The sequence below is a fragment of the Hyperoodon ampullatus genome, assembly GCF_949752795.1.
Source record: "Hyperoodon ampullatus genome assembly, chromosome: 5".
In the NCBI taxonomy this organism is placed as follows: domain Eukaryota; kingdom Metazoa; phylum Chordata; class Mammalia; order Artiodactyla; family Ziphiidae; genus Hyperoodon; species Hyperoodon ampullatus.
In genome coordinates, this window is record NC_136918.1 from 128092703 (window position 1) to 128118745 (window position 26043).

Sequence of the window (26043 nt, forward strand, 5' to 3'; positions counted from 1 at the left end):
AAAAAAAAAAGGCCAACTTCTAACATTATTACTAGGAGCAAACCTTCTCGTCACCCTCCCCCAAACCCCACTACTCACAATTCACCTGAACCCCACTCAGAGCAGAGGCCCACAGAGCTCCTGGCAGGTCCTCCACTGCCTGCCCCTCATCACACAGCACAGCCCTGCCCGTCTCTTCCTCTACAATGACCCGAGGTGCACCTCCGGAAGGGGTGACATCATTAGAACCTAACGTCCCCCTTCCTCTCAGATAACATCAGGACACGTCCTGTCACGTTTACATCCCTCTGTCAGCATGAGAAGGACAAGCTCCTAGAGCACCCTTCAGTGTAGATCTTTAGCTCTGGAAGGCTTTACATATCTAATCTAATTAATTTGCCCAACTTTCCCCACCCCCTTCACTGTGCTCAGTGGAACACAAAGTCTGTCATCAGAAAAGCCTTTTGTACCCTAACCCTCTTTTCATCCCTTTACATGTTACCCCAGCTCGGAATATAAGGAAGTTCTCCTCCTATTGTGTCTGTTTGCTCAGAGAAGTAACATCGGCTGAGAAATTATCTGCTGAGAGAGAGAAAGGCTGAGGGTTTTTTTCGAGCTTTGAGAAGAGAGAAGAATACATGAGACAGTTATCTCAGGGAGTGAAAGGGAACATTTGCTTCACCTTTCTAATTTAATTAAAATCTGGTTTTCCATGAGAGGACAGCTTCCTCTGCAGCACTATTAAATCAGAGCTACCCTTTTTCTCCCACATCCTACATTTTATGGGACCAGGAGGTATGCAGGGTGTTCCCTGTGATTCAGCCATTTTTAAACAACTAATTTCCCTCTTTAAAAACCTGAGCTTGAAGTCTGTAAGTCTGTTTCTGTTTTGTAAATAACTTTATTTGTACCATTTCTTTTTAGATTCCACATATCAGCGATATCATATGATATTTCTCTTTCTCTGACTTACTTCAATCAGTATGACAATCTCTAAGTCCATCCAAAAGAACTTATGGTTACCAGGGGGGAAGGGTGGGGGGAAGGGGTAGACAGGGAGTTTGGGATTGACATGTAAACACTGCTAATTTAAAATAGATAACCAACAAGGACCTACTGTATAGCACAGGGAACTCTGCTCAGTATTCTGTAACAATCTAAATGGGAAAAGAATTTGAAAAAGAATAGATACATGTAATGTATAACTGAATCACTTTGCTGTACACCTGAAACTAACATATTATTAATCAATTATATTCCAATATAAAATTAAAAGTTAAAAAACAAAAACCTGAGCTCTTTTGTAGCATATGCCATGAAATTCTGCTACTTTCTACTCCTCCTTGTTATCCATAGCTGTGGTTCTCTCTACCCCAAAATCTCACTTATTGAAGCTTTTTTTTTTTTTTTTCTTTTGCGGTACGCGGGCCTCTCACTGTTGTGGCCTCTCCCGTTGCGGAGCACAGGCTCCGGACGCGCAGGCTCAGTGGCCATGGCTCACGGGCCCAGCCGCTCCGCGGCATGTGGGGTCTTCCCGGACCGGGGCACGAACCCGTGTACCCTGCATCGGCAGGCAGACTCTCAACCACCGTGCCACCAGGGAAGCCCTCACTTACTGAAGTTTTAGTATCAAGCCCATTACTCTTCTCTGCATCACGACTTCTGTTATCATTCTAGGTGATTTCAACTTCCACTTGCTGAAATAAATTTCTAGCTCGAAGAAGGAGCCACTCTTGCCTGGGTTGCCACATCAGTAAACTGAAGCTTAGGTTACTTTCACGTCATTGAAAAGCTCCACTTGATGAGAAACTCAGTATATCCAGTCAACTAATCCCCAGACGCCAAGCCAACTCTGGGCTCTATACTTAACTTCCTGGTTCCTTCTCACCCCAAACAAGGCTGCCTCTGTGGCCCCAGCCAATCAGATAGTTTCTATTTTTCTCTCCTTCGTTCTTTATTCTTCACCTTAGAAAAGCTTCCTGCCTTCTGTCCATTTTACTGTTCTCCCCATGAAGACTTTTTGATTCATGAAGTTTGCATCACCTAAATTGTCTTCTTTTTTTTTTTTTTTTTTTTTTTTTGCGGTACGCGGGCCCCTCACTGCCGTGGCCTCCCCCATTGCGGCGCACAGGCTCCGGACGCACAGGCTCAGCGGCCATGGCTCACGGGTCCAGCCGTTCCGCGGCATGTGGGATCCTCCCAGACCGGGGCACGAACCCCTGTCCCCTGCATCGGCAGGCGGACTCTCAACTGCTGCGCCACCAGAGAAACCCCTAAATTGTCTTCTTTAATCCGTTTTTAACACATGTATCCCTGCCTCTCAGTCCTTTGGGCCTTTTGCCTTCAAAAATCTTTTTCTCATCCTTACTGTAACCAATTATGGTACCATTTTGTAAACATGACCACCCACTTATCTTTCTAGAATATACATCCCAATACATCTTGGACCTCACCTGGATTTCTGATTTACTGATGGCATTAAAAAAATTAATTTAAACTGATGTCACCTCTTTCCTGTCTTCATGTCTTTCTTCATTCAGCTTAGATTTATGGTCCATCACAAAAATTATTCCTGTGCATCTATCATCAACTTTCTCATCTCTTTCTCTCCCCATTGCTTGACAAAGTTCCAGTTCAGCATTTTGGCTACCCCAGATCTGTATCTAGGAGCTTAATATGCTTAGAGCAAAATGCACAGTCATGTTGACTCATCTCACTTCAAATGCATGACCATATTCTTAAATGTGGAGGCCCTTGGCATTGCTTGGAAATTGCGCATTAGGCATTTCACCACCCCTCTATTCTCTGAGATTAGTGTTTCATGCTTTTTTCTTTCTCCTTAGCTACAAAGACCTCCTCAAGCCACTTGCAGCCTAAGACTTACTTCTTATTTCACTAAGAAAATAGATACAATCAGAAGAGACCATCCTCATATCACCAAATCCTTTGACTGCCTGAGTCTTTTCATGTTCAGTATATATACTAATATTGTTGCCCTCAGTTGTGAATTCAGTGATACAAATGGAGTTTGGATTCCTTTTTTTTTAAATAAATTTATTTATTTACTTTTGGCTGCGTTGGGTCTTCATTGCTTCACACGGGCTTTCTCTAGTTGTGGTGAGCAGGGGCTACTCTTCGTTGTGGTGTGCGGGCTTCTCATTGCAGTGGCTTCTTTTGTTGCAGAGCATGGGCTCTAGGCACATGGGCTTCAATAGTTGTGGCATGCAACTTCAGTAGTTGTGGCTTGTGGGCTGTAGAGCACAGGCTCAGTAATTGTGGTGCACGGCCTTAATTGCTCCACGCATGTGGGATCTTCCCGGCCCAGGGCTTGAACCCGTGTCCCCTGCATTGGCAGGTGGATTCTTAACCACTGCACCACCAGGGAAGCCCCTTGGTTTCTTAATGAAATATTTCCAAGAGATTTTAAAGAATACAAGCCAGCTATTTTATAGAATGTTCCTCATCTTGGGTTTGTCAGATAATTTCTCATGTTAAGATTCAGGCTATGAGCTTCCAGCCAGAACACTACACACGTGAAATTGTACAATCTTCAAAGTAACACCCAAAGGTGCAAGATGTACGTCTGTCCCTCTTTGTTGATATTAATTTTTACTTCCTCGTCAAGATGTTGTCTGGTTTCTCCACTACGTAGTTACTATTATTCTTCTTGTAACTAATGAGAAATCTGGAAGTAGACAGGTGGAGAGTATGCAAATATCCTGTTCCTCAGCAATGTGTCCCCAAATTTAGCATCAATTGATTAATCTTGTTCTAACTTTTTCTTATAATAGTTTTAAATGATGATATTTTTACAGTTCCACAACTTCTTTCTACATGCATCTTTTGGCATATTTCTGTTATCAAGAAACTCAGATCCTTCTTCATTGTTTATCTACCTATCTGTCTATCTATCTATCTAAATTCATCATCATCATCATCATCTCTCTGTCTATTTGTCTATCTATCATCTATCAATCAATCAATCTATCATCTACCTACCTACCTACCTACCATTAGGGACTCAATAATGTACTTCATGGCATTTGATTTTTATATCTTTGCCAGGCCTTTTCTTCTGTTCTTTCTGCGTTATTTTCCTTCAGATGTGTGTCATCCAAACCCGTTTTTAAAAAAGAGTTAATATAATCACTTTCTTTTGTTTATACTGAAGTTCTGGAAAGAAGGGGAAACGTAAGACTTGACAAATAATTCTTGTTTTCACACTGATGGTTTTAAAAATAGTTGTCATTAAACAGGACACAGTTCATGACACCCAACATGACAGGAGTAAAAAACTATTTCAGATGGTCACTGTCCAACAATAGGTTAGGTGTGGCAGATTACCTGTTCTTGGTAATCTCCTCCCAGTGCAGAGTCATGTTTGCTGTAGGGTTCCTCACTGAGTGCTTTCATCAAGGGATGAGATAACCTTGACTAAATTATTTTCTACCCATTTATGTGGCCTTTGGGCTGTAGGACTATTCAATAACTTGAGTGATTATTCAATTAGCACAGGGTTAATTAATTTATGTGGGTCAAATATTTTTTTATTTCCATAGATGAAAGATTTTGAAAAGCAGTCAATACTACTCTGTGTGGTTTCCTGATCCTTTCAGTACAAGCTTAATTAGGGACTTTGAGAAGGAAATGAGAAATAATCAAGCAAATCATGTTTTTGCCGACCTAGTCTTTTGCAGTGAAAATGTTTCCACCATAAGGTTTATGATGTTTTTTGTATTATTCAGTTCCCAGAACAATGCATTTACTGAAAATGCAACATGGTGCTGTGATCTGCCAGTATAAATAATGCTACTAGAATAAAGTTTTTGAAAACCTGTTTCCATGCATGAAATAGAAACCTCAGACCCCAGAAAACACAAGACAATACATTAAAATATTTTGCATTTTCTAGTCTAGTTTTATAAAAAATATTTTAAAAATTAATTTTAACTACACTTTTTGATCAAGAAAAGTGAATCTGGAGCGTTATGTACAGAGTGCTTCTCCTCATCTTCTCTCCAATTAATGTCTCTGTCAGACTCTCCTCTTCTTCTCTTGGGTTATGGATTGGCCAGGTGAAAATAGGGAGATGTGAAGAATAAAAACTAACTCCCCCTATTTTTTCCTTATACCATAGTTTTAACATTGTTATACTAACCCTAACGATATTCTTAGTAAGTTGGAAAGATTCAAAATAGTGAATTTCTTTTGTAGTGAGTAAAAGCTATACATTCCAGGGTGGAATTGAAGGTAAAATTTCTAGGCATTGATATAATTAAATTAGATTTTGTCATGATATTCATTCATTCAGCCATGTCTGCTGAGTGCCTGTTACATGCCAGTTCCAGTCTTGTATGCTTAGGATTGAGTGGTGAATAAAATTGACAACAATCCCTGCCTCATGGAGCTAATGTTCCAGAAAGAGGGGATAGACAATAAATAATAAACTTAACCACTAGGTAAACAATGTGGTATCTTAGAAGATTAAAAGAAGCACTCTGGACAAAAAGTAGAGTAAGGAGGATTGGGGTGCTATGGGGGAGGGACACATTACAATCTTAAGTAGGGTGATCAGGGAAGGCCTCACTCAAAAAGTGACCTTTGACAGAGACTTCAATTAAGTGAGGGAGTCAGTGTTCTAGGCAAACCTAGATGGGAGTGTGCCCTGTATGTTCACAGCACAGCAAGGAAAAAGTATGAGTGGAGCCAGGTGGCAAGAGGGTGAGTAGAAGGAAGTGAGGTCAGAGAAATAAAAAAGAAGGGCCAATTCATGCACTGCCTTGCAGGCCTTGGTAAAGAATTTGTCTTTTACTTTGGATAAAATGAGAAACCACTGGCTTTAAGTCTTCCCCTGGGGGAAGTGGGGAGCCACTGGAAAATTTTGAGCAGAGAAGTGATATGATTTGACATTTAATCATCTTAAATGTGTTCATTTTGCTACTGTGTTTGGAATAGACCCCTGGGAGGCACAAGTGGATGCTGGCAGAGCAGTTAGGATGTTTTCACAGGAATGAGTAGGAGAGCTGATGGAGGCTCCCACCAGAGAAGGAACAGTCGGAAGTAGTCAGATACTCTTATATTTTGAAGATGGAGCTGAGAAGTGTTCCTGTTAGATTGCTTGTAGATGTCAGGGAAAGAGAGGAGTCCAAGATGATGCCAAGGTCTTTGGCCTGAGCTGCTGGGAGGCTGGAGATGCCATCAACTGAGATGGTGAATGGTGAGTGGAGGAGGCTTTGGGGGAATGTTCAGAAGTACAGCTTTAGACATGTGATATATATCAGTTAGACATCCAAGTGTAGATGTTCAACCGGCAGTGGGATCAAATGAGTCTGAAATTCAGGAGAGAGGTTTGGAAAGGAGATATATAACGTTGGAAGGCATTTAGCATATAAATGGGACTTAATACCATGAGACCAAATGATAGAACCAAAGAAGTGAGCATTGATACAGGATAGAATAAGACACAAGAATGAGCCTGGAAGCAGTCTAACATAGAAATGTTGGAGAAGAGGGAGAATGGGCAAAAGAGGACAGGGGAAATTATCATGTTCGCACTCATCTGAAATTTGCTCCCTCAAGCTGAAGATGGTAGGGAAAAAGTTAAGAGAGGAGAGACCTTACTAGGGAACTGACACTCAGGGCAGACTGGATGTAGAAGCTACCTTATTCCTTTCCTATAGGGACTGAGAGAGAGGACATGAGTATGGATAGAAAATTATCTTCCTAAGGATTTGTTAAATTTAGAACTTGACTCCTTTTTATATATCAAATTATATATATACAGGTTGACTTAAAAATGCTATTGAAATCAAGGCAAAATGCAGCACTTTGTTTATGTGTTCAATATATTTATATGTGGAATGTCTAGTAAATTCTCAAGAAATACTTGTCAAATTATTAATAAATTACCTTTTTGCTGATACTTTTATGTTAAGACTGTTTTCTTTGCATAAGGGGGACACATAAAAACTTTCTTCAATACTTTTTCTCAAGACATACATACCTATTGAATCAGATGCCAGTTGATTCAGCCATGTAACTTATTCTTTCTCTATAATTATTTATCAGAACTCACTAGCAAATAGACACAGTGGGTGTGAATTGTCTATTCCTCTTCACTGTGGTTGATTGGCAACTGTAGTCAATAAGACAACCACTGAAAATATGAATGTATTCAAATAGGAGGTAGATTTTATTATGTGGATCTAAATAATCTCCACTGAAAGTTAGAGCTTCAATCTACATTAATTTAGAAATATCCTACATACTTGGAGATTATTCCAGTGAGAGTCTTCTACCCCAGGAGTATAGCATAACTAACAAATCTGACTCTTCCTTCATAAAGAGTAAGCAGTTTTGCTTACCAGGGTAGGAGGAGATGGCATTGATGTGGGTGGTCCTGATGACGCCCACCCGCGTCCCACGGTTGTTTTTCATGCACATGCAGATACATATGGCAATTCCAGCAATGACCCCCATGATGAATACGATTCCAAATACTATGCCAGCAATTGCTGTGCCCCTAAAAAGGAAAAGGGAAAGTACATTCATTGAAAAGGCTCATAAAGATTCGTCAGCCTTTCAACTATAGTTCCATGACTACATGACAAGTGCCCCTTTAAATATGTTCTTATGGATGATGTTGAAAAAGACTCATGTTTTTCAGTTCTTGAAACCATTCCATAAGTTAACAATTTCCTTTGCGGCATTTTCTCTGTTTCTCTTTCTGAAAACCTATTCTGAAATAAACCTCTGAGCCTTCTGGATAACTTCTCTAATTTTTCCTGTCTCTGTTTTCTTGAACTACTTTCTGGGGAATTTCATTGACTTTATCTTCCAAACTTTTATTGAACTTTTAAATTTCAGCTATCATATTTTTAACTTCCACATGCTCTATGTTATCCTTTACTGCAACACCTGTTTTATAGTGTCCTTTTTTTGCTTTTATGGATGTAATTTCTTCTATTCATCTCTAACAGTACTCATGACATATTCTTTGAAACTTTATCTGTTTTTTGTGTTTCCTCTGTCCTGTCTAGGCTCCTTCTTATTGATTGTTTACTTTAATCTGTTTCATGTTTGACATTTTCCTTAAATGTCTGGTGATCCCTGAATGTATTCCTATGTAATAAGCTGCTATTTAGTAATAGCTGGTTGGGAATTCAGTGTACAAAGCTAGTATTGGACAGGTGAACCCTGCAGTAGAGGATCAACTGAGGTCAGTTCGCATAGTTTTGTTTTTCTTTGTAGCTGTTCATTTTTACTCCTTAAAAGGATCCTCCAGTTTCATACTTGGGGAATATGAACTGGGCTGCCAGTTTCCTGGAGCCTGGGGTTTTATCCATAAGGGTATGGACTTTCACAAAATCCTCCTGTTTTCAGCTCAGAGACTCAGTCTCATTCTGCTATGACAGAGGAGGCTTTCAGGTTAAGACTTCAGTAACAAAATCTTTGTGGTTTGGAAGCATGACTTCTAAAGCCAGACTGCCATGGTTCCAACTGTAGCTGGGTAACCTCGGGCAAGGTGCTCAATGTCCCAGTTTGCTTCTTAATGAAATAAAGGTCAGCTTGGTGCTTATCTTGACTCTCCTCCAAAATTTAATGTTACGAAATAACTGTGCTCCTAGATTCATTTGCCACATAAATAAGTTCCTGTTCTCAAGTGCTATATGAACATCTATCCTGTACCTTTCTAGGACAGGTTCATAATCTCTCATCCCAAGGCCTTGGGACTAGATGTGTCTCATAAGTCAGGAATGTTCAGATTTTGAAAAGGGAACATGCATATACTGTATATTATATGATATTCCCAGGGCCAGCATCCTGAGCATAACACATGTACATTTCTGCAGTAAAGGTAGGAATATTAACACTTGTGTATTACATAGAAGCTATAAAAAAAGCCCCAGGTTCGTTCAGGTTCAGCCTTGCCACCAATTGAGTTGTATAAAATCTTTACTTTTCAGAGTTTTTAAGGACTTCAGAATTGCAGATAGGGGACTGTGGACGTATATTTATACAATTCAGAAGAGATCTTCTCTCTCTGACTTTTCCCTACTCACTTAAAAAAAAAAAACAGAATACCATTATGCATTCCAATAGACTCCTTTAAAATATTCCCACATGCATTTTAACTTTGTTGGTAAATTATGAAAGTAGAACGTGAGACATATTTGGATGGGCTGCTATTAGCAATTAAAGAATGACAGAGTCTAGCAGTTCAATAAATATGTCTTTTCAAGAAAAAAGATTTATCAAAGGTGATAACTTGAAATTTAAAAAACTAAAAGTAATCTGGAAACTCCTTTTTTTATTATAATTTTCAGGTCTAAATAAGACTAAATTGGAGGACTTAATTTATGTTCCAGAAATAATCAATGGTCTAATTATTCAGGTGTAGAATTTCCAAAGTATGTGTTATGGAAGCTATCAATTTGGGACATATTTATATTCATTAATTCCTTTTTAAATAGAGAAAAGTAAAAAATCAGTCACATTTTGTTTTCTTGTTGGCAGCTTCAGCAAAAGTGCCTGCCCTTGAGGTCAATAATGAAGTTGCAACTAATGTGTTAAATGAGGTTTTTGATTAAATCATAATTTTCATGTCCTTGATCCTTTGATACCCATTAGCAATTGTAAATTAGTTATTTAAGACATGGCAAGTATAAAATTTATAGCATTATTTAGTCTGTTATTAATTTAAAAAATAAGCAGTCACCTTCCAGTATATAAATAATTTGGTTTAGTCAGCTGTTGGAAAGAGAGAAGCTATTAAGTTGAGAAATTTGGCATCATAAAATCCTTGAAAAGATTTATTTAGGGAATGTATTTTTTTTGAAAGAATGCATTACAAGGTTTGCATATTTTCTCTTCACTAAATTTCTATTTCGAAATAATTATAGAGTCGGAGAGGTCCTGTGTATCCTTCACCCAGTTTCCCCCAATGATTACATCTTAGGTAACTAAAGTACAACATTAAAACCAGGAAATTGGCATTGGTATAAAGTGTGTGTACAGTTCTATGTCATTTTAACACGTGCATAGATCCATGCAACCAGTTCAGCAAGCAAGGTACTATACCATCACCCCAAAATATTTCCCTGGGCTCCTCCTTTACAGTCATATCCAACCTCCACCACCATCAATAACCCCTGACACCATTCATCTGTTCTCCATTTCTATAAATTTGTCATTTCAAGAATGTTATACAAATGGAATCACATAGTGCGTGATTTTCTGAAATGCTCTTTTTTCACTCAGCATTATGTCCTTGGAAGCCATACTGGCTTTTCTGTATAGCAATACATTCCTTTTTATTACTGTGTAGTATTCCATGTTATAGATATAACAGCAGACCTGAAAATTACAATAAAAAAAGAAGTTTCCAGATTACTTTCAGTTTTTTTTAATTTCAAGTTATCAACTTTGATAAATCTTTTTTCTTTGTTTAACCATTACTTCTTTTTTTTTTTGCGGTACGCGGGCCTCTCACTGTTGTGGCCTCTCCCGTTGCAGAGCACAGGCTCCGGACATGGCTCACGGGCCTAGCTGCTCTGCGGCATGTGGGATCTTCCTGGAATGGGGCACGAACCCGTGTCCCCTGCATCGGCAGGCAGACTCTCAACCACTGCGCCACCAGGGAAGCCCCTAACCATTACTTCTTATAGGACATTCTGTTTACTTCCAGTTTTGGCTTTTCCATTTATAAAGCTGTGATGAAAAATCATGTACTGTTTTTTATGTGGACATAAGTATTCATTTATCTGGAATAAATGCCGAGGAGTAGGATTGCTAGGATATATAAGCATATGTTCTATTTTAAAAGAAATTGCCAAACTATTTTCCAGAGTGACTGTACTATTTTACATTCCCACCAGCAGTATAGGAGAGATCCAGTTTCTATACTTCCTTGCCAGCATTTGATATTGTCATTATTTTTTATTTTAGCTGTTTTAATTGGTGTACAGTGATTTCTCTTTGTAATATTAATTTACATTTCCCTTACGCTAGTGAACATTTTTTCATGAGCTGATTTGCCATTTATATGTCTTCTTCAGTGAAATGTCTTATATCTTTTATTCATGTTCTAATTGAATTATTTGTGTTTTTACTGTTGAACTTTGAGAGTTCTTTGTAAATTCTAGATATGACTCCCTTATCAGATAAGTAGTTTGTAAATATTTTCTCCCAGCCTGTAGCTTGTCTTTTCATCCTCTTAACAGTCTTTTGCAAGAGTAAAAGTTTTTCATTTTAATGAAGTCCAACTTATCAATTTTTTCTTTTATGAATTGTGCTTTTGTTGTCATGTCTAAGAACTCTTCACCAACCCCTAGTTTCTGAAGGTTTTCTCCTATGTTTCCTTCTAAAGGATTTATAGTTTTATGTTTGACATTTAAATCTATCATCCATTTTGACTTAATTTTGTATATGGTGTCAGGTTTAGATCGAGTTTTATTTATTTTGCCCATTGATAGCCAACTGCTCTGGCACATTTATTGAAGGCACTATCCTCCTTTCATTGCACTGCTTTTGCACCTTTGTCAAAAATCAGTTGGCCATGCTGTCTGGGAGTATTTTTGGGTTCTGTATATTTTCTTGTTGGATAGGATGTTTTATAAATGTTGAGTAGATTCTGTTGGTTGATGATATTGTTCAGTTCTTCTATATCCTGTTGATTTTCTATCTAGTTTTACTAATTGTTGGTGAGGGATGTTGAAGTTCCAAACTATAATTTTGGATTTGTTTGTTTCTTGTTTCAGTTCTATCAGTTTTGTTCCATATCTTTTGCAGCTTTTCTGTTCTGTCTAGGCTCTGCACTTGACCTGTTCTGATAGGCATTGGGATGAGGCTGTATTTTTTTCTTTTTCTTATAGTGTTTGGTTATAGTCAAGTTAGTTAAATTGTTACTGTCTCAAAATTTTCTGTTTTGCTGGGCTGTCTCTTTCTGGGGACTTTGACTGCAGAGATCAGGCCTTTGTTGGGGTTTTTATTGTCTGCTCCTATTGGTGATTATGGGTTGCCAGCTTCTTTATCTACAAACCTGGGAGAAATGAGGCAAAAAGAAAACCAAGGGAGCTCACTGTCATGTCATGTTGTTCTTCAGCCCACGAAATTCCTAGCTGCTCTGCCTTCTTCTCTTCACCTTTCAGAATTTTCTTGTTTGTTTTATATATAATATTTAGGGTTTTAAAGTTGTACACAGAGGGAGGAATAGGGAAATGTACATCTACTCTGAAAAAATAAAATATTGCAATAAATGGTATTGATTAAAATTGTAAAGTGATTTTTTAAAGCAAAATATAAAAATATTTTTATAGAAGAGATTAAAAATGTGATGAATATCCTTAAAAACATAGTTGGGTTTTTAGGGAAAAACATTGCCTTTGATCTACATATATATATCTCCTGTGATTTTGAACATTTTCCTATACATATTAAAAGTGCTCAAAAATCTTTAATAAATACACAAATTAAGCTAACCTTACCCACAATTACTAAACTGTTAGGAACTATCACCCACAAAATTCTTCCTCTCTAATGAAAGTATTTCCTAAAGGCATGTGTTAATTCCCTATTCAAATGAAAACTGAAAGGGCATTTTTCTTGGGAGAAGAATGAAATATAACTTCTTTTTGATGTTGTTAATTCTTTCTTTTTTAACTGCAGATATTTTGGACTATAAAGCATAATTCATGTAAATGTATATGCAAAGAGAAATTTCTATTTTCAGGAGGCTACTGCAACACCTTTTATGAATTCTACAATTTCACAAGTAATTATCTTTTTGTGTCTTTAATAATTTTATGTGAGCTCAGTTCTAAACAAAATCGTTTAGTTTTTGGTTACATACAAGAATCACCAGACCAAAAATCCAAGGTTATAAAAACAAATTATTCTTTTAAACTATCTATTATAATTATTTATTATAGTGAATGGCTTTTTTTGGGTCAATTTTTAGTCCAAGAGTAGGCAATCTATGGCCATGGGCCAAATGGGGCCCACAAGTTGTTTCAGTAAATAAGATTTAATCGGAACAAAGCCAAACACATTTGTTTACCTGTTGTTTGACTGCTTTGGTGCTATAATGTCAAAGATGAGTAGTTGTGACAGAGACCACATGGTCACAAAGCCTAAAATATTTACCATTTTGCTCTTTGTAGAAAAAGTACTGAACTCTGATTTATTTCACTTGTGAATAAATTAATGCTGCCTTTCCCTAGATGACGTTTTCTAAAACATTATGTCAGTAATGATATTGTAACAAAGCAAGTGGTAGCACAGGCCAGACAATTTGTACTGAAAAATCTAACATTTAATGGTATTTGGAAGCTCTTTTAATTCCATTAATCAGAAACTCACAAGAGTTGCAAGGTCTGAATATTCTTTCTGATTACCACTACTAATATTGTTTACTCTAGTACATTTCTGATGCTATTTCAATACAAAAATTACTCATGTTTTGTGGTATAATGAAAATAAATATTTAGTCTTTGCCCCAAGATCCTGGCACAAAGCTTTTAAAACCCTTAGAATCTCTGAAGTGATTAAAGTGTCTTTTGTATGCTAATGAGATGACTGGTGGTTGGGGGCCCCTAGATAACTTTGACAGGGGGACTGGTCTCCAGAAAGACCAAAGCATAATTAGAGGGTTGGAACTTTCAGTCCCACTTCTGACCTCCAGAAATGGGGGCAGGGCTTGAGGCTGAGTTAATCACCAATGGGCAGTGATTTAATCAATCATGCCTACACAATGATACCGCCATAAAAACCCCTACATGATGGGGTTCAGAGAACTTCCAGGTTGATGGACACATCATGGTGCCAGGAGAGTGGAGCATAGAGAGGGCATAGCCCCTCCCCACATACATTGCCCTATGTATCACTTCCACTTGACTGTTCCTGAGTTGTATCCTTTATAATCAACTGGTAATAGTAAGTAAAGCATTTTTCTGAGTCCTATGAGTTGTTCTAACAATTAGTCAAACCTGAAGGAAGGGGTTGGGGGGGATCCCTGACTTTGTAGTCAAGTTGCATGGACGTGTGTATAACCTGGAGACTCAGTACTTGTGACTGACATCCTAAATAAGGGCAGGCTTATGGGACCGAGCCGTTACACCTGTGGAGTCTGACACTCACTCCAGGTAGTGTGCGTCAGAATTAAATTGAACTGTAGGACACCCAGCTGATATGAGAATTGGTTGGTGTCAAGAGGAAAGACACCCCACAGGCTTTCTTCTCTGTTCTCCAAAAATCTTTGTGGACACATCTAAGTATCAGTGTGTATTGTTTAGCTCCATGGATGGTCTTTGACCATTTGCAGATAATAAAAAAATTTAGAACAAAATTATGGATTGAAATGTGTACCAAAATGAGACTTTATAATCAAGATATTAAATATACTTGTAGTGGCTTTAATATACTATGAAACCGGGGTTTATAACAAGGCTCAGAGACAATATTTTTCATTCCATAAATAGCTTTTCGTAAGTAAAAAAGATTCTGATAATTTTGCAATTGTTGCAATAATATTTACAACACATTTTAACCTTGGTACTGCTATACAGCAACTTAAAAATCAGATACCTTGACATGGTTTTACTATTAATTGATGTTTAAGGTAAGAGCAAATATGCAAAGAATGCCATTAGATTATTTCTCTTCTTTCTCTGACATGACCAATTTACAAATGCATTTTATACAAAGGACTTATGAATATTCTATGCAATAATTTAATAATATGTATTTATTAAATAGGCCACAGAGATATTTGATGCCTACATAAGATGCAGGCAGAATTATAGAATATTTCCGTTAGGAGAAACTTTTCAAATGAACATAAGAGTTTTTAAGAAGTACATTAAGGGAGAAAACTTTTAGAAGAGAGTTTTCGGGAATAACTGCCTACAATTTCAAAAGAATAAACTTAAAATGAGTTCATTTACTATTAGAATGAAAAATAAGTCATAAATGCAGCAAAAGCATTTTATCTTTCTATTAAAGAGGAAATATTAAATAATCCTGTATATTTATAATAATCCATAAGTGATTAATTAAAGCAGTGAAAAAATATCATTTCAACTGTACGGCTGAAAGGAAAAAGCACACATAAGAAAAATAAAACTTGGCAAAATTCTTCTTCAGACTCTTTCAGTAGCTCAATAATTGTTCTTTCAGCCAGTGCATTAAAATATGTAATACAATATTTTCATGCTCAAAATCTTCAAAACTCATATTTTATTCTACACCTATTCACAATTTATAAAGTCTATAACTTTAGCAAAACTCTTACTGGCTTAATTAAAAAATGATGCAGTTTCCTCATTGTTGCTTTAATAAATCAATACAGAAGAGTAAGAATAGAAAAACAAGCTCAATGGAGTATGGTTTTCAATATGGAGAGTATTTAGTTCCATCACTTTAATGAATAATAGTAGGTCCCCAGGACTAAATATATCTATATCTGTATCTATATCTGAATCTGTATCTATCTCTACCTATTTATCTACATATACATTTATATATATATCAAATATCATGACTATAATTTCAAGTGGTTAAATTATTGCTAAATGTTGTTACAAATCCACGTGTTAAATGCTTATGAAGAGTAGAAACACCAATCCATGTGATTTTCCCAATAAGTCTATATTACTTACAAAAAAAAAACCCTGTAAAATTCAGATATGTTAAAGATGTTTATTTTGCCTTTTTTGTTTTCATTTTAGTCCTTCTCTCTAATAACATCATTCAACATATCTTCCTACGTGGGGCTTTATAGGTAACTTTTCTGTAGTCCTCAGAATAATAAAATTAGAAACTAATGTTTCTCTAAATGTTTAAATTTACGTCATTTACCGACTCAGTCCCTGTGGTAGACAGTTGTCTACCTCAGTATCTATTCTCTACATTTTCCTTGATAAAAGAACTCTTGATGGTTAACTGGGTACATGGCTACTTGAAATAAATACTATTTTTTCTAGATACCCTTAAACCTAGCAGTAAAGTTCTGGAAAATAAGTTGTAAATAAAATGTTTTGTGTTATCGCTCAAGAAAACTCCTTGAACGATGGCTGGGATGAGTTTTTTGTCCCTTCCTCCTTATCTTATCCTCCATCCTGCTTTCTGAAATGTGGGTGTGGTGGCTGAGCTCTCGTGTCCATGTAGGACCATGAGGATAGTCCACTTAGAGATGCAGGAGGTATGAATTTGATGGAGTATGCATCCCTAACAGCTACATGGAGATGCTATATCACTCCCAAGTTGCCTATCTCTAGGTTTCCTTTACATGAGACAGAAACACACTGTTTTTTAAAAAAAATTATTAAAACCTCTATTATTTTAGTTTAAGTGTGTGTGTGAGAGAGAGCTACACTGTTTGACCTAATCTTACCTAATACAACTTCTTTGCTACAATAAGCACACTGGGTAAACAAAAAGAAATATTTCACGTAGAAATAGTTCTAAGGAGCACACAGGTACTCTAAGATCCCCGGAAAAAGTTCCCAAAAAGCATACCAGGGGGCTTCCCTGGTGGCACAGTGGTTGGGAGTCCGCCTGCCGATGCAGGGAACACGGGTTCGTGCCCCGGTCCGGGAGGATCCCACATGCCGCAGAACGGCTGGGCCCGGGAGCCATGGCCGCTGAGCCTGCGCGTCCAGAGCCTGTGCTCCGCAACGGGAGAGGCCACAACAGTGAGAGGCTCGCGTATCGCAAGAAAAAAAAAAAAAAAAAAGCATACCAGAACCAAGAAAGCATGAGATTGCATTCAACTTCTATTAAATTGAGATCACTTATCTTCCATCTTAGGTAGAGTTAAACTTGTATGATTCAGTGAACGACCTTCAAAAAATCCCTGCATTGCCTAGATGTCAAAGAGGTATACAAAATTAGAATAAAAAATGGTCTTGAATGTGCTGTGAACGCTAGGGTGACCTGCACGATAACGCTTTATCACTGGAGTGCGATAGTAAATGATTTGATTGATGAAAAAAGCAAAAATAACTCAAGCCAAAGAGTACCCTTTGAGAATTGGTTGGTTTGCCCTTATCTCCACTGATCAAATTTTCTGAATAAGTTATGTTAGATTCGTAAAGTGAGTTCAATGAAGATCAAATGCATATAATATGCATTCCTATGTTAGATTCATAAAGTGATTTCATTGAAGATCAAGTGCATATAATAAAGTAATATTAATATTAATAATATCAATTAAATGTTTTTCCATATATATATGATCATATATGAACATAGTTAACTGTAATTTAGAAAAACAGGAATCCGAGTGAAGATTCCCTGAGCTATATTACTTGACATATTCTGTATACCGTGTGCATTCCAAATGTCATGATCTGATTAGCTGTCAGTATAGCCTTGAGATAGCACAGCATAAAATAGTGTAAGTCAAAATTTAAATTCAGTCATTCATAGTTACAGAAGTTTCCAGAAACGTTTTGTACAATATTCACAAATGTGATTCATTTCATTGTTTATTTAACATTTGGAAAAGTAGTATTGACCCACACTTACATTGGTTTAATTTTCCAGTCATGGCCTTGAGATGTTTGATTTATTCCTCAGTCATTATGCCTGTAATTTTAAACAGCTATTGCTAGATAATTAACAGTCATCACTTTATTCATGAAACATATATCGGCTATCTACCATGTGCTAGGCACTATTCTGGGTGCTGGGATGCAAAGTTGAATGATACATGGTAACTGTCTTCAAGGATTTTAGAGGCATGTATGAGATACTAAACAAAAAGAGAGATTTTGAAAGGCCACTATCTCCAGGCATAGAAGACTAAGTCAATAAAATAATTTAAAAATTTGATCATACTCAGCAAAAGAGAACTTTTTTTAAAATGAATGTAATAAACTCAAGAGAATAGTAGTGATTTCTTAATACTTCTTACTTGCATATAATAGTTTTTTGACCCAGAGGATGCTTTTGTGAAATAGAATTCAACCCACTTGTTTTCCCACTTGTTTTGCAGGTGAAAAAATCAAATCCATGAGAGGCTAAAATAACGATCTTCTAGTTAGTTTCGTGGTAAAGAATAGAGCTCAGCGGTCCTAATTTTCACCCCAGAGCTGTTTATATGGCAGTGGACTGCCTTGCTCATATTCTTTCATCCACTCACCAAACATTTATAGAGTCTATCTGCTGTGCCAGATACTCTAGTGAGCACTAGACATATAAAGATGAACAAAGTCTCCTTAGGAAGCAGAGAAGAGGAGAGAAAGGATTCCTGGAATGTTTGGGAAATTGAAACCTTGAGACCTGATGACTGATTGAATTGGGTAGTAAATGAGAGGCAAGAGGGTGAAATATCTTCCATGTGGATGACTGCCCCTTGCTGTACCATATACAGTCCATAAAAATGTCTTGAGGGCTTCCCTGGTGGCGCAGTGGTTGAGAGTCCGCCTGCCGATGCAGGGGACATGGGTTCGTGCCCCAGTCCAGGAAAATCCCACATGCCACGGAGTGGCTGGGCCAGTGAGCCATGGCCACTGAGCCTGCGCGTCCGGAGCCTGTGCTCCGCAACAGGAGAGGCCACAGCAGTGAGAGGCCTGCGTACCGCAAAAAAAAAAAAAAAAAAAAAAGTCTTGAAATGAAGAATAAATCAGACAGGGAATCATAAACTAGATTTAAGTAGATACAGGCAAAAGGCAAGCCACACAGGTTTCCTTGCCTTCTGCCTTCTGAACCTAAAAATTTCCCAATTACTTCTAGACTTACGTTTATAATGCTTTGGCACAGTTCACCCTTTGAAGTGACCTTTGCTGAAACTTCACACTGAGCTAATTACCTTAACTTGCTTGTGATGTTTACTTTAGACAGGACTTTCTTCTTTTTCTTCCTGTATCTTTTTATCATATTTTAAGTAGAAAAGAATCACAAACACGTTTTATTTTTAACACTAACTCTAAAGATATCTATTAAAAATCTATTTGTTGAGATTTAAGTCCTGAGCATGTAAGATTTAAGAGATTGAATCTGATTATGAAAATCAGAACCCTCAGAATAATCCGATTTCCTTTCCATTGACACCAGCATGGAGAGTTTCAAATAAATATGGAGGCTTATATAATTATTGATCTGGCAGAACAGCAACTACCTTTTAGGCCTAGACTTTGAAAATTTAATAAGGTTCCCATAGGACTGGGGTGGAGGTTGTAAACCTTTCCAGGTTAACTGCTGAAACAGGTAACTGACCTTGATGATGTAATGGACCCCTGGCAGTGAGACCATGGGCCATCAAATACAGTATTTTCACATGTGGCTCCGTCAACTGCTAGACTATACATTACAAGGTAGCCAGCCCACTCAGACAACTGTGGTCCTCTTCCTGGACCCTAGCAAGTCCCCATCCTCTGCCGAGACAAACCTGCAACTGATCATCATCTGCAGGAAGGTCTCCATTCTAGTTCTGCCAATGATTTGCTCAGATCTGACATTTATTATCTGCACACAACCCTCTCAGGCTGGGGCTGCCCAGACCCAAGGGAGGCTGCCTGATCTCACCTCTCTGAAAGTCTTGTTCACAACCTCACCTGCACCAGCCTAATGTGGTTGATCAGAACTGTCACACTTTGGCTGCCTCAGAGAATCTAGCCTCATACTCAATTTAATGGTTCTTAAAGTCATTAACAAGCAATACATCATCATCACAGCTAATCAGATCATGACATTTGGAATCCACCCAGTATACAGAGCATGTCAAGTAATATAGTTCAGGGAATCTTCACTCAGATTCTTGTTTTCCTAAATTAAACTTAAATATGTTCATATATGATGATATATATCTGGAAAAAAGCATTTAATTGCTACTATTAATATTACTATTATTATATGCATTTGATCTTCATTGAACTCATTTTACGAATCTAACATAGGAATTGGGCATTTGTTCAGAAAATTTGATCAGTGGAGATAAGTGCAAACCAGCCAGTTCTCAAAGGGTACTTTTTGGATTGAGTTATTCTTGCTTTCTTCATCAAATAGCTACAAACAGTTTCTGATTTTTACGCCGTATAATTATCCATGAAAGGAAAACTGATTTCAATCATGTCTCATTACAGTAGATTCAATCCCAGAGAAGGAATGTGAATGGCTCAGGTGGAGTTGGGGATCCTCCTATAGAACAGTCCACTTGGCCAAGGCCAAGAATACCATGATTAGCCCAGCTTGGGTCAAATGCCTGTCCCCAGACCTGCTCTATGTAACCAATGCAGAAACACGTGGGGGAAATAGAGGTGGTCGATTCAGGAGCAGAGGCAAGAATTTGGCAAACAATGACACAGTCATTCACACACAAGATAACTTTGTATAGTTGACATTAGGATTCCAAGCCCAAGTCTGAGTTTATGGCTGGAAGCTAGGATTATAAAGAGTGAAGAAAACCATAATTCAAAAAGAGTCATGTACCACAATGTTCATTGCAGCTCTATTTACAATAGACAGGACACGGAAGCAACCTAAGTGTCCATCGACAGATGAATGGATAAAGAAGATGTGGCACATATATACAATGGAATATTACTCAGCCATAAAAAGAAACGAAATTGAGTTATTTGTAGTGAGGTGGATGGACCTAGAGCCTGTCATAAAGAGTGAAGTGAGTCAGAAAGAGAAAACCAAATACCGTATGCTAACACATATATAAGGAATCTAAAAAAAAAAAAAAAGGTTCTGAGGAACCTAGGGGCAGGACAGGAATAAAGATGCAGACGTAGAGAATGGACTTGAGGACACGGGGAAGGGGGAAGTGTAAGCTGGCACGAAGTGAGAGAGCGGCATGGACTTATATACACTACCAAATGTAAAATAGGTAGCTAGTGGAAAGCAGCCACATAGCATAGGGAGATCAGCTCGGTGCTTTTTGTCCACCTAGAGGGGTGGGATAAGGAGGGTGGGAGGGAGACGCAAGAGGGAGGAGATATGGGGATATATGTATATGTATAGCTGATTCACTTTGTTATACAGCAGAAACTAACACTCTATTGTAAAGCAATTATAATCCAATAAAGATGTTAAAAAAAAAAGAATGAAGGACAGATAGAGACAAATCTCAGTTCTGTTCATCCTTCACCTAAATATATACGTGGTTCCAGAAAGTCAGAAAAGTAACTTTAGACAAATACAGAGGTTTGGAGCTATAAGGATTTCTAGTGACCATGTTTTGAAAAACCTTATTTCAAGAATCTTAAATTATATAACACTAAACATATTTGAGTATTTCCTAGATATATGTTAGCGTTTCAAGGAAGACAGAGCCTGGGGAAGACACATTCGCACGTATGTAAATAATTATAATGCACAGCATTGATTGCAAACAGGGGAAGCATGGAGTAGGTTCTATGACAGCCGAGGATAGCAAATGTGCGAGTGTGTGTGTGAGTAGAGATGGGTGTGTGTGAGAATGTATATCACTGAAAGAAAGTGCAGGTGTATATGCATGTTTGGGGGGTGCTTGAGGATGGATGGATTCCTGAAGGAGTTAACCTCTTCTGAATCTTAAAGGAAGATGAGGAATTAATCCATGGAGTTTGAAGGGATTAGAGCAGAAACACATTTAAGATCAAAGGAACAAGGTATAAATGCCATGGGAATGTAAGATACTGTGACATGTTTAAGAGACCATGAAAAATTGAGAGTTACTGAAATAGAAAAGATGCAGATGAGGCTGGAGAAAAAGCAGGGGTTTGGGGGGGCAATTAGGAGGGTCTTCAATAACACTGTAAAGAACCTGACCTTTTTGTTGGAGTTAATGGAAAAATAAGTGAAAACCTGCAAGCATGGATCAATCTAAGAGTAATGTGAAGAGTGGATTTAATGGGTACCAGGCTGTACCCAAGTGGTCCTATTGAAAGACCATTGTAATTATCTGGGCAAACCATGGTGAAAGACTGAACCTGACAATGAAAGTGGGGCAGGGAAGAAGGTGGGGAGGAGGGAGTTCAAAAACTCAGAACATATAATATGGAAGGTAAAGTTAGCTGTGCCTTCATGTCATCAAATTCAAACTCCTAAAAGATTATTAAAACTCTGTGCTATCTGCAGGCATGCAAAGCTCTTGGACACTCCCAGCACTTAAAAGTCACTAAGTCTGGAGGCATCTTTTCCATTACTGAATATTTCTCTGTAACTGTGGGACACTTCAGTAGATGTAGTTCACCAGATCTCTTATCTCTCTCAAAGAAGGGACCTCTGCAGAGGGAAAGCTCTGACCTTTCATAGAAATAAGGCAAGTGTCAGGCCCAGAAGGTGTCAGAGGGCAGGAGATAAACCTTGCTTACCCTAGTCTACTGGTTTGATTTCAACCAGTGTGTTTTCCAAAGATGAGTATGTTTATAAAAAGCATATGTCCTCTTTAATATTGCATTACATAAACTTTTAGCATAATGAGCATGCATAGATAGGAGGTTTGTTTTATTTGTATAATCAGTGAACTCTTAATTGCCCTTCTCTGAAATGCATGTCCTTAAACCTCTGTAAAACATAAATTAAAAATAATAGTCTTTGAGTTATTCTTAGATTGCTTCATGCAGTCTGATCTTCCGATCCAAGTGCAGTTAGAATCTTAATTGGATCAGATGATGCCTGATGTCCCCTCCAGCTCCCCAGTACCACAACTAATTAGCAGAAATTCCACTTTAATAATACAGCTGCTGCAGTTCAAGAAAGGAAAGCAAAGCAGAGGTGGAAATCTCAACCTAATGAACACTGAAGAAAGATTAGAAGCAAGTTAAAATTCAGTGTGATAATTAATTACAGTCCAAGAAAATGAATATTGGCTGACTGTAATTTAAGCTATATTTACTCATGCAAGTCTCTTCTGCAACATCACCTCCAATTCTGAGATAGAAAGAGAATACCTCTTCCCAATAATTCTTATCTCATTTATTGTCAGTATAAGCAACAATCTCAAGTCTGTGGAGATGTAAAAATCATCAAGGTAGTATTCAGTATTTTAAGTGAGTAATTATAACTGCATGCACTCATGCATATTATCAAGCCAACTCTTTATTAATTATTTCTACTTTGGAAAGTCATAGTTTTGTCTCAAAGATCTTGGCAAAAATAGCTATACCATGACACAACAGTTGGTGTGGAAGATATTTTACATGATTTTTTTAAATAGAGAGAATAAAAGATTAAAAAATCAGATGGATTCTTGCAATTTTAGGAACAGCTATTATAACGTGCTTGAATGTTTCAATGTATTCTTTGAAATTCCAATGGGCCAGGGAACAACTCACTCTTATAGCCATGCAACATACAGGGAGGGAATTATGCCTGGTTTGAACCACTAGAGTGGTATTACATCAGTATTGTCTCTTTTTAGGCAAACTTCATCCTGTTGCATCTAATAGTACAGTTAAAATTTAGGAGGAGTGGCCCAAAAAATGACAGTTCTCTTACTGGGGAGAAGATAACCAGCCAACATAAGCTGTGTAGTCTGGTGGGATGAGGTAAACAGTAGTTATTTAAGTAACTTATATGACCTGTGTGGATGGGCAGAATAGCAAATTACAGTGTGGGTCATCACCATAAAGTCAAGATTCTTCTGACCAAATTACTGCAGAGTGGGCAGAGAGGTGGGTACAACAAGCAGAAACACAGAATTAAGGGGATCATAATCTTTAGTTCCACAGGTTCTTCTAAGGCAGGTGAGTGCTGGCAGCAACGTTGCTGTGGAGACAGTAAGAGCTACCTGCTCCTCTACATTTCCCAGCTGTCCATGCACCTTGGCAGAGAGGGGCTGTGTGACTAATTTTCCCCAACAGAATACTGAAGGAAGAGATGCGTCACTTCCTGTCAAGATCGGTTAAGAGGTAGTGTTCCTTCCTCACCTCCTTTCACTACCCCAGCCTGGGTGGCTGGAAGCAAAGGATCTGGGATGGTGAGTCCACAATATGGAAGGAGACAGAGTCCCTGAGCCATGGCGTCAGGGAGAGCCACACAGGTGAGCTGCTGATGTGATCAAAAAATAATATGGTGTTGGGTTGAGCCACTGAGATTTCAGGGTTTATCTGTTTCTGCAGCATAGCCTAGCTATCCTGACTAAGGCATCGGTGTTGTGACTCAGAGCACAGGATGTGGATTCAGCATACCAATGTATAAATCTTGTTTCCACCACTGACGACCTCTGTGACCTGACGTCTCTGAGGTTCAGTTTTGGGCACAAGAATTTCGTTATCAGGATGAGATATCATAAGTGGTTTCAACTCAGGCAACAAAATATAAGTCCCATGGTGGGGCCTGGACATACTGCCTCCTAAAACAGATGAAACTTGTAAGGAATCAGGTGTGGGTCTCAGGCTTCTTGAGTGACAGAACTGAATGGACCCCACAAGGCACCTGATTTGGTAAAGAATATGAGAGCCAATCCCATGTTGCTCAGTGAAGGCTGGTCCCCAACTCTTGCTTCATGTTAGATTGAAATTAAGTCACACAACAATATTAACACCTGTAAACCAAATCAATGAAATTAGAATCTCTGGGGATGAGATCCAGATATTGTATTTTTTATGTTACCCTGGTTGTGCTAATATAGAGCCAGGAATCAACGAGTTGGAGTAACAAAGAGACCTAAACCTGCCTAAAAGCTTTCTGTCTCTGTTGAAATTGGTTCAGGAGGGGAAGGATAGAACTCAGGGGCAAGAAACACCAAGTGGACTCAGATATGTGAAATTGGCAAAAGAAGTGATTTTAGCAACAATTTCTCAACAAAAAAGAGATAGTGATTTAAGTCAAAACATTTCCATCTACAGAACTTACACAGAATAAATATCATTATGAATATTACTGTTATTTTATTTTCAGTCCTCATTCCATATCATATTCTCAGTCTACTAAATGCACTTAAAACAAGGGAAGAAATCATGGGTGTACACATGAATATTCAGCACAGAAAAATATTTCTGATTGGTAATATATAAAACTAGTAAAATATTAACAAAATTTTATAGAAATAAAGAAACTGAGCAATTGATATATGTTTGATTCTGTGAAAATAGGCAGATCAGTGCTTCCCAAATGGGGAGAAAATTTAGTTCAGCAACCTAGAAATTGCCAGTTGGTTCAGACCTCTTATTTATACAATGCCCTGTTCTATTGCTGACCTACCCCACATTCAGCAAGAAAGATTAATTTCCTATCAGATGTGAGTGAATCTTAATGGCAATGTGTACCTTAATTTCCTTTAGTCATTTATAACTGTTCCTCAAATTTCTCCTGTTTTTGGACCACTAAGGTCCAGTGGAATGACAAACTTGAAAATATCTACTAGTAATGAAAGACATTTGTTGGACACTAACATTTTTTTTTTTTTTTTTTTTTTTTTTTTTTTTTTTTTTGTGGTATGCAGGCCTCTCACTGTTGTGGCCTCTCCCGTTGTGGAGCACAGGCTCCAGACACGCAGGCTCAGTGGCCATGGCTCACGGGCCTAGCCGCTCCGCGGCATGTGGGATCTTCCCGGAACGGGACACGAACCCGTGTCCCCTGCATCGGCAGGCGGACTCTCAACCGCTGCGCCACCAGGGAAGCCCGACACTAACATATTAATTACTTGGGTTTGATGATGTAGGGAGGTTACTAAAATTACTCAGTTTACTGGCATCAAGGCTCTTTGTTTTTTCTTCTTTACTTGAAATCAAAGCCAACAGTTTGAATAATTTTGACGGGTCCTTAAAATATTCTCACATTTGCTCAGCTTTAATTTGTAAAGGAGCCTTTCCTAACCAATGTACCCTCATCAGGAAATCTATGTCATACAAATTCCAGGGAACAACACCAATAACTTATTTTATGTAAACTGTTTGGAATTATGCCAATCAATTCACTACTTCATGATTTCAAAGATTGTTTCATCAATCTTGTATTACTCAATTCATAGAACATAAAATAGACCCTTTAACAAGAATTTGGATTTGATTCTGTAAGAAAGACAAGGTCATTTTTAAAAAACAAATCAGCTAGCAAGAGGGCTATCTGAAGCATGCGTACAAAGAAAAACGGTCACAGAAACTTTGGGCTCTATTCTATAAATCTTGACCT

General features: G+C 37.9%; 1 protein-coding gene across 1 annotated transcript in view; it reads right to left on the reverse strand.

Annotated features, from left to right (window-relative positions):
* CYYR1 (cysteine and tyrosine rich 1) overlaps positions 1-26043 on the reverse strand; it is a gene marked incomplete at both ends in the record, with an annotated part of 105481 nt that overhangs the window by 5950 nt on the left and 73488 nt on the right. Inside the window, one exon of the mRNA XM_079704705.1 lies at positions 7344-7501. Within this exon, the coding sequence (XP_079560831.1) occupies positions 7344-7501 (158 nt within the window). The remainder of the gene's footprint in view (positions 1-7343; positions 7502-26043) is intronic.